The 13,403-nt window shown below is 37.8% G+C and overlaps 1 protein-coding gene across 1 annotated transcript; it reads left to right on the top strand.

The window, feature by feature from the left end:
• The first annotated feature begins 4,048 nt into the window (after positions 1 to 4,048).
• Positions 4,049 to 13,185, top strand: LOC106804985 (transcription factor 25-like). The gene is made up of 17 exons (XM_014806417.1): positions 4,049 to 4,057; positions 5,290 to 5,464; positions 5,640 to 5,831; positions 5,961 to 6,100; positions 6,381 to 6,446; positions 6,831 to 6,910; positions 7,090 to 7,220; positions 7,732 to 7,831; positions 8,178 to 8,271; positions 8,540 to 8,632; positions 8,879 to 8,984; positions 9,324 to 9,431; positions 9,720 to 9,838; positions 10,217 to 10,375; positions 10,648 to 10,738; positions 12,106 to 12,264; positions 12,650 to 13,185. The coding sequence occupies exons 2-17, from the start codon at positions 5,294 to 5,296 to the stop codon at positions 12,851 to 12,853; spliced, it is 2,013 nt and encodes a 670-aa protein (XP_014661903.1). The 5' UTR covers positions 4,049 to 4,057; positions 5,290 to 5,293; the 3' UTR covers positions 12,854 to 13,185.
• Positions 13,186 to 13,403: the final 218 nt, after the last annotated feature.

The raw sequence follows: 13,403 nt of genomic DNA, 5'->3' as shown, positions 1-13,403 counted from the left end.
ACATATTCGCGTCATCTATCGGGAGAAATCATTAATGTATGCGTTAGTCTGTGACTGCGCGTGTATGCACACCAGTTTGCGTGATAAATCTATTTATCCTGTACAATATATTTTCTCGTGTATGTTGGGCTCGATTAGCGTGGAATGGGGCAATCAATAAAATGTATTACGAATCCTGCTCATGATAATGATTTAGCATATAATATAAGAACTGATATGGATAAAGTGGGGCTAAGAAGCCTATATGGGTTGATATCTTACTACCAAGATCGAAACCAATATTGACCGGGGTATGCTATCGACCACAAACAAGGCAACTTCTTCGACTATTGGAAAATATATAGTATAGACATGCTGACAGGTTCAATGAGCAGGAAATTATTATATTAGGGGATTTCAATGTTAAGCGTTCTAGAAAAATCAACGGGAAAATGTGATAGAATGCTTAAGGCTCTTAAAGATTACTGGCATACCAATATGATCAAACAACTAATCACTACTCCGACCAGAGTAACTAATATAAGTGAGTCCGCCATCGATTTAATAATGGTTTCTGATGCACTCAAAATTGTCAATCGGGCATCATAGCCAAGGAGTGAGTGATCATTTTTTAACTTACTGTACTAGGAAAACTTCTAGACAGGTTATAGGTAAGCATAAAACTAGAGAATTAGATCATTAAAAACATATAGTCAGAGGTATTAGAGATAAGTTAAAGAGAAGCAATTGTGTAAAATTTTTAATGCGGATCTATAGAGCTTGCATGGGGAATTTTTCAAAAATACCTTCTAAGAGGCCATTGACACTGTCGCCGCCTCTATTAAACAAGTTAGAATAAAACAAAGAACTGAGCCATGGTTTGAATAGCGAGATTAGGGAGCTTATCTGAGAAGAGATAGAAATTACTGCTTATATACGAGGAGTAAAGATGAAATTACATATAAGGATTTTAAATTGCTTAGAAACAAAGTTCAAATAAATAAAAAAGCAAAGGCTAATTACTATTTCGGAAAAGGTGAGGACCACAAAATGACGCCTAAAAAGTTATGGCAGACTTTAAAGAGTATGGGGATGAAAATAAGGGAACGCAGCAACTTGGCGGGTTGGGGCCCTAAAATTGGAGAAAATATATTGTTTGACAAAGCAATTGTTGCAAATAATTTTAATAAGTATTTCACAAGTGTGGCCTCAAACTTGGTGAACGATCTACCACAAAAGAAGGACGTATGATGAGATTAGTCTTCAAAATTATTATAGGGACAAAGGCGTAGTAGAAAATTCATTTACTTTTACAACGGTGGAGAGACGAGGTACTAGGGGCTGAAAAACATTATTACGGGTAAGGCTATTGTGTTAGATAATTTCCCGCAAAATTATTATAAAAGATGATCAAATGTTATTTTGCTCAGCTCTTACACATTATCAACATGTCATTCATCCAAGGAAAAATCCCTGATGACATGAAGGCAGCAAGGGTCATTCCGATACATAAAAAGAATAGCAAAACAGAACCCGGAAACTATAACCCTGTGTCAATTTTAAGTGTCATGTCCAAAGTTTTGGAGCGAATAGCCTATAACCAAATAGAGAAATATTTAATAGAAAATTCCTTACTGTACGAGTTCCAATCTGGCTTTAGATCAAAATTTTCAACTGACACAAGTTTAATCCATCTAACTGATATTATTCGTAATGAGTCGGACAAAGAAATCTAACTGTATGGTTTATTAGCATCTCTCAAAAGCTTTTGATACCGTTGACCATAAAATTCTACTAGCCAAGCTAAAAACTATCGGAATGGATATTAGAACTGTTTAAATGGTTCGGTGCTTATCTCTCTGGTAGAATCCAAATAACTGATGTAGGAGGTACCTTCTCTAATAAGGACCCTATTGTATGTGGAGTACCACAAGGCTCGATTTTGTCCTCTGTTACTTTATATAATGACATGGCCAAAGGCAGTTAACGTCAAGCTTTTATTATATGCTGACGATTCGGCCTTAGTAGTTACAGGGACAGAGGTACAGGCTATACAGGAAGAATTAAATAGAGAATTGCATCTCATTAATAAATGGCTCAACGATAATAATTTATCCTTGCATCTTGGAAAAACTGAAAGTATTATTTTGCGAACTAAACACAAACTCAGGATAATCCAAAACTGGACATCAGATGTAATGGGGTGGCAATTGCACATAAAAATACAGTTAAGTATCTAGAATAGACTTGGAAGACACCATGAGTGGTGAGATAACGGGAATTAAGGTTGTAAAAAAGATTAACAATAGATTGAAATTTCTTTCCAGAAAGCTAAGTAACACGGCATGTAAAAGATTACTAGTTTTCTGCCCTAATTCAATGTCACTTCGACTATGCAAGCAGCATATGGTACAGCAGTCTCACAGCGCACAAGGGCTAGCTGCAAGTGTGTCAAAATAAAGCTATTAGATGTGTTCTCAACCTGAGGTTCTAGAGCACACATGAGGTGTAGAGAGTTCAAGGCTGTAAATTGGGTACCTGTAGAGTTTAGCGGTAATGCAACTGAAGGTCAATAGGGTTTTAAAATATTACATATCTCGGCCCACAGTATATGACAGAAGGTTTCATGTTAACGTCAGAAGTCCATAGTTTCAATACAAGGGAAGGTGAGATGTCTATTTTTAAACCGAGGGTGGGAAGCAGTGGAAAAACTCTTTTACTTATACTGCAATGAAGCTTGGAACTCTCTACCACAGCAGTTAGGACAAATTCTGTTTATTCTAGTTTTAAGTATAGTGTAAGAAATGTCTGATGGAAAAGGTAGAATCATTAGAGGCAGAGGAGTATGTTTTTCACTAAAAGAATTCGGTTGAAATTAGGCATAAGAAAAATTTGTATCGTCTTGTGAAAATGTACCATTGTATGACGATTAATGAAACATAAAACTATAGATATATTTCAAATAGTTTGTTCTGATAGTAGTACAATTGTTAGATTCAATTAAGGCATAGCAAAACAAGGACCACAATGTAAATAAGTGTGCTAGTCATGCTTTTTGTGTATATATCCTTGGTAATTATCCAATTTTATGAATTCAAATTTTTTATTGTAAAAGTATGCAATGTATTGTATATGATGGATAATTGCCTAAATAAATTTTTTTTTAAATAATAAAAAAAATAAAAAATAAAAAGCGGAAAGGTAGTAGAACGACTGAAGGGTTAGTGAAGGTTAGGCCTTCTCTAGATCTAAGGATCTGATTGAAGGCAGAGCCGTATATAGAGATCTCTATTATAGAGATTCTCTATATATACGGCTCTGAGCCTCTGATTGAAGGCAGAGTTATAAATCAACCCCAAAAGGTGAAATAAAGCGACATCTTTTGGTGGTAAATCTGCCCGTACAGAATAAAATTTACCTGCGCTCGAGGGCGCCACTGAGCTGTTGTGAAAGTTACGTAAGTAAACATGTGAACCGCAACATTTCTCTTCTGATAGTGGTAGATACTAGTAAACACAACGCGTAATGTTGAACGCTGGAATATATTTTACTACTACTAGTGTATCACGAGTAGATTAACTTAGATATAATTGTAAAGTTCATGGTATCTTGTTGGATTGCTTTCAGTTGACCTGGGTTGAGTAAACAAGTTAGAAGTATAACAACAGTGCACAACATGGGGCTTAACGTCTTCTCTTTATAATCGCTAAATCCGCATCTACTAATACTAATAGTAATAAGTGCATAGGCCTACTGACGCTGATGGGTTCTATGTCTCCGTTCCCCTCCTACATGGTACGGTTGGGAATAGGCGGGGTACGGTCCAGCATAGCTCTAGTACTATAGCCCGCGGATGGACCCTGCGGCAGCGATCCGCGGGCTATAGTACTAGAGCTAGGTCCAGCATAGCTCTAGTACTATAGCCCTCCACTCCGCCGCAGGAGGAGCGGCGGCGGAGCTGAGGGCTATAGCTAGGTCCGGCACTTGGCAGTACCCAGGGCCAAGGATATATAGACCCTATCAGCGCTACTGACTGCATCACGTACAGGCGCGCATAAACCATTTCTAATTTCAGATGGTAAAATCAGAATAATACTAATTCAGCATATAATTATAGGCTTACATTAGCTATAGTACTAGAGCTAGGCCTACATGTGATCATGTATAAAATAGTTAAAAGTTAAAGTTACATATTTGTGTATGGTTTCCAAATGCTGCAATACATGCGGGCCAACAATATTCATGCAGTTTTATACTGTGTAGTACTAGTAGATAACATGGCTTTCTTTGCTGTTACCAATACCATATATATATATATATATATATATATATATATAGTCCTTCACTCTGCAATAATGTGTGAAGCCATGGCTGCGTGAGTAGCGCTAATGATCTATGCTGCTGCCTTACATGATTGTATCTATGGTACACTTCAGTGAGACTGTACTGGAGCATTTGAACAGCATTTAAGTTTATAACGGTGTTTACAAACTCACTCTTGACTTGGTATTATTATGATTTTATTCTCTCTACTAGCCACAGGTGGCTGTGGAACATGTAAGGCACTCATATAGCCTAGGTATTGTAGCATGAACTGATACTTGATTGCAGGGCTCGAATTAACCGACGGCACCGACGGCAATTGCCGTCGGTGCCCCTATCAATCGCCGTACTGCCCCTGAAAATCCAACCCGACCGACGGCAGTCACCTGCCTTGCCCTTTTGTGTAATTGCCGTCGGTGCCCTTTAATCTACTGCCCTAGTTTCGTTTTTAGTCGAGTCAACATAGCACGTGCGCGTGCGTGCTGTAGTTGCAATAATGAGCTTAAAACCGATAGTCGCAGGAGGGAATAATAACAGCATCGGATAATTATTCGCTCCTGATAGCGGGCATGTAAAATTTCTTGTTACTGTACTTCCATTAGCAGAGGGGGTACGGTGGTCGGTGTTACAGTGTAAGCTTACATGGGGTCATATTGTTTTGTACATTAAAAGCAAGACGATGTTGATGTACTAATTTGTTATGATCGAGTTTTCCTTTATTTTACAAAAGTGCCTTTGTGCCCTTCTCAAATTTTGAGAGTTGCCATGGTGCCTTTTAAAATTGCCTCTGTGCCCTTCCATTTTAGAGAAAATTCAAGGCGATTTCTCACATGCCCTAAAAAAATTGCTTTGCCCTTCTCGTCGCTTAATTCGAGCCCTGCTTGATTGTGGCAAGAAATTTTTGTATATGGAGTTTGGTATTTGGTATAAGAACATTTTGGGCTGCTGTAATTACATGTTTAAGCCTAATTACTGCTATTTCTATAGGAAAATGTCTTCAAGGGCCCTGAAGAAACTGCATGGTTCTGATGAGCTGTCGATAGCGGGGCTTGTAGATGTTGAAAGTGACTGTGAGGACGAGTTGGATCCATTACAGATTCCAGCGGAATGTTCACAAGATGGCGCTACTGATTCAAGACATGTGCTGAATCGATTTGAGCTGGTTGGTTACAGCTTGTTGTAATAATTAGACAGTTAAGAGAGCCAATTAATTTATTCAAGGTCAAATGAAGTAATATAGCATGTGGTAGGAAAACATTTCTAGTTTATAGTCATTCATGGTTTTTATTTATTTTTTGTTAGTTTTGCAATGGGTAACAGTCAATATTTCATTGTAGTTGAATGATATAGATGATGATGATGCTGACTCCTCTAAAAGTGAACCGGATGTCGATCTTGCTGAGAAACAAAGTCAAGCAAAGGTCACTGCTGTAAAAGATGCAGCTCAAACCAAACCGAAATCTAAGAAAAAGAAGAAGAAAAAGAAGAATCACAAAGAGAGCTCAAGTCTTGAATCAAAACTAGAAAATGTAAGTAGCATTTTTCGTAAAAGAATAAATTAATTAAACTGTGGGACAGATAGAGACGTAAGTTAGATAGATCTCAGTGTTCATGCATATATTTTAAACTTGACAGATGAAAATGATTGATTGTTTTAGGAAGACGAGGTTGATGCTAGCATTCGGCAAGTTCAGGAAATTCTTGGGGCAAGTGACATGTCGTTAGAGATGCCATTGACTTTCATCGGTGATCTCCATGTGACCAAAGAAATGCGATCACTTCTGACTGTTGAACACAGGTATTTGCTTTTACCTGTAAGGAGAGGTGTACGTGTGTCACTGTTTGGTGTGTGTTCATGATTGTAAGTGCTGGATTGTAAACACGTGTGTATTACAAAGTGCTATTATTAGAAAGTGATTGTAAACACTTGTGTGTCTCTGATTAAGCACAGGTCTCAGCAAATGTGCCATGGCAATTTCATTGTAGATATTCAAAAATTATGTCATTCCTTCATAGTAAGTAGGCTTCAGATTAATCAAAATTATCTGAATTATTGTCTTTTTATTCTGTTTTCGTAGATATTTAAATCCTGATAGTGAAATGAAAAGAAAATTTGGGGCTAAAGTTGTTCAAACTGATAAAAGGTAAGTTTGATGTATATATATATTTGTGTGTGTGCATGCGTTAGTCCATGCGTGCGTGCGTGCGTGCGTGTGTGCATGTGCGTATGCGTGTGTGTGTATGAATGTATGTGTGCATGCATGACTGGGTGAGTGTATGGGGTTGTATTAATTAAGGATCTTTACTTATTTGTTATATGAAGAATTAGAGCCACACTTTTGCTTCAAGATTTTTTCTTTACACACATGCTTTTGCTAGTATTTTCAAACCTATACCTATGTATTTTCTTTGTAGTTATCTCTATTATGTGTACACATATATATGCTATTCTGTGTTTCGTTAATATACTGACGTTTGTGTATGTGTTGCCATGTTAAGCTACTAAGTATGTGCATTGTGTTTTATAGCAAAAGGAGAAACAGGAGGTTTCAGCGCACATCTTGGCTAGCAAGGCCAAAAGACTCATGGCCACAATTTTCAAAATCAGGTCAGAATATCAGCAGATAATCTTTAGTCAGTGTTATGCTTTTGTACAGCCATAACTCATTGGGTCAGTAGGTTCCGGGCGAAATGAATGTTGTCATTAAATCAGTATAATTTCCAACCACTTTTAGTGTTGAGTTGCTTATAATTTGCTTGTCATGGCCGTGTGGTGTTATGTTGCAGGTCTGTCTATGCAGTTGCTGGATACAAAACAAGGGGCACAGTACTTTACATTCATACATAGCAAGGATTACCAAACTGCACAATTTCAGTTCTACGATGCTGTTGAATCTCACCAGCCAGACAATATAGTGGTAAGTACCACATTCTGGTGAATGCGGTGTAACGAAATTTCATTTCACCATAACCCAACCATTTTCTCTGTAGTGCATGAATTAAGTTGTCAACGCTCTTGGTGTTTGGGGCTGTCTTTGTGCCCACCCACCCATTTAGTGAGCCACACTTATTTTCAGATGGATATTTTTTAGTTATTCTGTATGCCTCAGGGCTCCAACACATTCAGAGTGTAAATTGCTGATTAATGATGTGATTAATTGCTGATTAATGATGTGATTAATTGCTGATTAATGATGTGATTAATTGCTGATTAATGATGTGATTAATTGCTGATTAATGATGTGATTACTTGCCATGCAGTTGTGAAAATAAGGTTTAGGTTTAGTCATTTTCTCAATTAAAAATTACATCTGCATGCTGGCAATCTGAGGCAGTTGAAATAATCAGCAGAGAATAGTGGCAGAGAATGGTGGTTGAGTTAAAGTTTATTATTCATGATTGCTTATACTCATTGAGTTTTACTTTCAGCAAGTGTTGAATCTGCAGCCATACCACCTAGATGCATTGCTGCAGCTCAGCGAGGTTTTTAAGATTAATGAAGATATACAGATGGCAGCTGAGTTACTTGGTATACGATAAAATTAAACACTAACATAAAGCTGTCTTGTTTCTACAAAGCATAATCTATCGATCACTACTTCTTTGGTTTTCCCAGAGATGAAGCGTAGATTAGTTTTTTGCACGAGAATAACTTTCTTGAAAATCAAAAATCGGTCATGTTGTACATGTTGTAAATCAAGCATTTCAAGCTACCTCAATGCATGTGTTGTTTCTAAAAACATTTTGGTTACAGCAGTTATTCTGTCTATATACTATATGATATTCCTTTTCCAGTGAAGTTTATTGCAAATATACTTACCACAGTACATATAATTTCTGTTTTATGTGCTGTAATTGTAACTTATTTGTTTCAGAGAGAGCTCTATTCTGCTGTGAGAATGCTTTTCATCCAGTGTTTAATATCACCCAAGGGAACTGTAGATTGGATTATAGGCGGCCAGAGAATAGGTCAGAGTTTAATAATAATGGTTTTATTATATCATAGAGAATGCAGTTCTAGGCCTTCTTGATACCATTGATTAGAAATGTTTGTGTTCTTTGTAACCATAAACTAATAGCAGCTAATTATGACAAACACAGACTAGCAGTAATGTAGTCTTCACAGTGCCCATAAATATATTTTCACTCGTATCAGAAATTAATTAAATTTTGGCGATATTTATAGGGGAGCTTTATATCTCTTTGATGTTAATGAAGATAAATTGCATTGTTTCAGGTCATTCTATATTGCAATCTTCAAACACATTCTGTTTGTTGGGCAAAGAGGCTGCTACAGAACGGCACTCGAATTTTGCAAGCTACTGCTGAGGTGTGTACGTGCCACATAAAATTCCAGAGTGAGAAAACGAGGGTGTGTCGTTGTCATTGTGAAGTAATGTACCCAGTTTGAGATGGGGAGGTTGAATGCTTGGCAAGTTTAACTCGGTGAACAATGACAAAAGGTGAGACAATAAACCACATCGCTGCTAACTTCTTGCTGGCTTGTTGCAAACTTGTTGCTATTTCTATGCTAACTTTGCTAAGCCATCTATGGATTATAATTATGTTATTCCAGCCTGGATCCCGATGGTGACCCACTCTGTGTGTTACTCATGATCGACTACTATGCAGTCAAGTCGGAGCAGTATGAGTACTTGATACGCATGTACATGGAGTGGGAGGTAAGATGAGTCACTCTCAGAAATGTTTGGTCCCAAAGTTCCAACTCTGCTGTGAAGTTAATCATACTTGTTGCATTGTATTAAGATCTTACGTCTATACCTTTTTTTGTTTTGATGTTTTGATGTTAGTGTTTGCGGAAGTTCTTCCATCCAAAGATCCCGTGGACTAAATGTGAATTTTTGTAGTAGAGGAATGTGAAAAAAAATTTTGATAAGGCCTTTGATATCAGATTGAATTCCTTGCTTGGAATATTTTCATGCTAAGTTATCTAGTAAAGGCTTACGACAATACAAGTCAAACTAAATTATATAATGAATTTGTATCTCATCATTATGCAGGCACACAGAAATCTTTCTCAGCTACCAAATTTTGCCTTTTCTGTACCGCTTGCCACTTTCTATCAAAGGTTGCTGGAAGGTAAAACTACCCATGATGCCGATGAAATGGTAGGTGTTATATGCCTTACATGAATACAGATTTTGTCTGTGTTAACGTTCAACTGACTTAATCTGCATACCTATATATATTATGCTTGTACCATATTCCTTTGCAACATGTATTATTGAAATATCAAGTGCTGTGTATATATAATGCTAAGACGTAGCGTCATTTCATGCAAATGTATACGCAAGTATATACAAGTATATACTTTCATGAAAGTATGATAGAAACATTTCAAATACCTATTTTAGGTTAATAAGTGTGCTGAATGTTATTTAATTTTTATGTTCCAGCTTCAAGAAGCTCTCTTACAGTTTCCAGCTCTCTTGATGCCTCTTCTGAACAAATGCAATGTTGTCCCTGACACAGATGTAACGAGGCATGAGCTGTTTGGGCTAAAATCTGAAGCTAGGTATGGTTACACCATAACATCTGGCCACACTAGCTAGGCGTAGTAGGATAGAACAATCTTCTAAATACTACAATATGTCAGATGTCTACAGTAGCAGTGAAGTACTAGTGTCTGTAGTGAATTTTTAAGTCAGTGTTGGTCGAGAGTGAGTGACAGAGTGTTCTCGACAACCAGTATTGTGATAGGCGTGTTTTAGATATGCTACTTCGTAACATAATGCTCTATAGTTAACAATTTGGTGTGCAAACATGAAAACTGGTATCAACTGGTGTAGCCTGCCTGACCGACCTAGCAAGAATATCCAAAGGTAGTGTGGTAATTTAGCTCAGACAGCCATATGCTAAATACTTCCTTGCCACATCAGTCTGTTTGTTTCAGTGATCCAGAGGCACTGCGGCAGTTGTTGTCACTGTACGTCGGACGCAGCCACGGCCTATGGAAGGATGCTGCTGTTGTGACGTGGCTGGAGAACAACGTGCGATCGGTGATGGCTAGAGCCAGCAGTAACGACTCGCTCGTCCGTGACTACCGACAGAAGTTAGTCTTGGCATGGCATTGTAAACTCTATCTCGGATGTGTCCGCTGAGTAGTAGTAGTAGTAGTAGTAGTAGTAGTAGTAGTAGTAGTAGTAGTAGTAGTAGTAGATAGCAGCAGCAGCAGCAGCAGCAGCAGCAGCAGCAGCAGCAGCAGCAGCAGCAGTAGCAGCAGCAGTAGCAGTAGTAGTAGTAGTTTGTACGTTAATCCTATGGCAAGTAAAGTATGTGGGTTTAAAGCCTATCCTTACTCTCTGATGATTACTTTATGCACAGGAAACAGAGCAGATACAGAGGAACTCCTAGAAACATCTTGCGACATATGCTCATGTCAGAGATACCTGATGCAACTGCTTCTCTGCCCAGGGTGAGTTCTCTATAAAGAGGATACTTGTATTTTTAGCTCATCTGACGTAGTCAGATGCAGCTTGTAGAATCGCATGATTGTGCGTCCGTCCGTGCGTGCGTGTGTCCATCAACAGTTGGGCACAAATCTTGAATATGAAAATGACCCAAGGTTGACACATTTTGGGGTCAAGGGTCAAAGGGCAAGACATGTAAACGGAGGGGGAATATTTTCCCCTTAACTTAAGGTATAGGAGGAAATACGGAATTGCGGCACAAATCTTAACGGCTCGACCTATTGCTCTTAATATTCGGTGTATAGTGTGATGGGCAGGAAACCCATCACCAGTGCGAAATTGGAGGTCACAGGTCAAAGGGCAGTGGGGGAAAGTTCAGATATCAGACATTTTCTGAGGACATGGCCTAATGGACAGAGTGAAAAACTTTTTTGTTTCAGCGCTGACCTACCATTTTTATCACTTTATTGAAAGGACCATGAAATGTGCTTTCCACTGACGTGCGAAGAGTAAGTGTCTGACCCTCAACCTTTTGACCCTCAAGAGGAGGGTTAAACGTGGATTCCTGAACTGCCTCAATGATGTCACAGTGTTCTCATATTCATGGCACATCCATAATCTAGAAAGCCAATAAGCCTGGATAGCCGAACGCCTACACCGCAGGCGTCACGGCTCAAAGGTCGTTGGATCGAATCCCATCAGATTTTTTATTATTTACCTGTTTTCTGTATTTTTCTATCTTTATCCATTTAACTATTTTTTTTCCAATTAACGCAAATATTTACATGATTTATTTACAACAATTTAATAACAACAAATAACTTTTACAACAATTAATTTTTTTTAATGTTTTAATAGGGTTAGGGTTAGGGTCACAATGCACCATAAAACAGGAGTTTCAGGCACGCGATTTGTATCAACCAATGGGATTTGGGAGGTATGCAGAATGCAGAAGGTTGCTGAAATGATGTGTACGCAACTGCGTATCTGCATATCTGCACCTAACAAAGGTGTCACTACGCACGACTTAAATGTTACGTTTATAACCGTTGAAACAGACCTCAGATGAGCCCAGACGCTCTGCGGCTCTTGTAATGACCAGTTATTGATTCTGAGCTGAAACTAGTTATGTGAAGTATGCTTATAACCCAATGTAGCATTTTTCAAATAATCATGAAACTATAGTGTATATTGTTTAAATAAAGGGAATTGCAACCTGCTACCTCAGATTCCGACTATTAAACTAGTTTCTGATTCGTACTGGTACTGAAACTGAAATGTAAACAAAGGCTGCACGTTTAGCTTAAACCCTCGGCCAATATAGTCGATGTAATCATGTCTTATATATCTATGTGATTGTTTTGTCTTTCAGGATATGGCAAACACGCCATTCATGTCATATGATCCCCTTCCGCCAACTGATAGTATTGTGTCGTACAAACGACCAGCCAGAGATCCAAAACCAGAGGAGGGCTATGGATCACTTGGCATGTTTTTTCGCTCTATGCTGCCAAATTTCAATGCAGAAGATGTAAGTTGTTATGTAAGCTAATTATAGGCATTAAATCTGCACTTGTGTGCTAAATGTGTATGGGTAGTTTGAATTTATAGACGAGGTGTTATATAGATGGAATAAAATGGGCATTTTCGGGTGTTTGCAAGCTTATATTACTTCAGCACATATAAAAGTTGGTGACCTTTGTAAAATGTGTGGTAAGGTTGTGTCATATGAATTCATTAGGGTCTTTTATACAACAGTGAGCACCATTTTGTTATTATTACTAGTAGATAACACCGTTCCCTTTTTGTTGAGGGAAAGTAGTCACAGCCACCTATAGTATAATGTTGTGCACGTGATGTAGTGGTGCGTGCTTTAGAACTTGACTTTGATATGTGTGATTCATCTGTCTCCCTAGCTGGTACCTGCACATGGAGAGGTGGCTGAGGCAGCTGGTGCAGCTGGGGGACTGCAGGGGCAACAGGAACTGAGACAGGGTTTCGGAAACCTTATGCATGCCCTGCGAGATCTGCTGAACCAGATACAACCGGTGCCGCCACCTGCAACTGAACAAGCGAACGGCACTGAGGATGGCGATAGCAATGATGAATGGAACGATTAGATATACTGAATCTTCGTTAAAAATTAATTAGATTTTATTTCTTATTTGCTGGTAATGTGAGATGCATTGTGCATAACAAGGTATATGTCATTACCCATGTTAAATGAAACAAACCAAAATTACTTGCTAATTTTACATTGAAATTGTGTAGGAATTTATGCAGGGTGGCACATTTAGTGATATTTCCATAGGAAAAGTAATACTGTTTTTACTCTGCAAATCAGCCCACATAATTTTAATTCAAGTACGAAGATTGTGGCATTTTGGAGGCTTAGAAATATTGCAAGTTTACAAATGAATTAGATTATCAACTAAATTTGCCCCTATATTATGTAATCAGGAGTAAGATAATATAGATTCTATATATCTATATTCTATCTATATTCTATCTATATATCTATCTATATATCTATCTATATATCTATATATCTATCTATATTCTATCTATATATCTATATCTAGATAATATAGATTCTATATATAGATAATATAGATCTATATTATCTTACTCCTGATGTAATGTGTATGGAATTATATGATAGTACTGATG

The sequence above is a fragment of the Priapulus caudatus genome, unplaced genomic scaffold (genome assembly GCF_000485595.1).
Source record: "Priapulus caudatus unplaced genomic scaffold, Priapulus_caudatus-5.0.1 Scaffold95, whole genome shotgun sequence".
Classification (NCBI taxonomy): Eukaryota; Metazoa; Priapulida; class Priapulimorpha; order Priapulimorphida; family Priapulidae; genus Priapulus; species Priapulus caudatus.
Note: the sequence above shows the minus strand (reverse complement) of the source record. Positions and strands in the feature narration are given on the sequence as shown.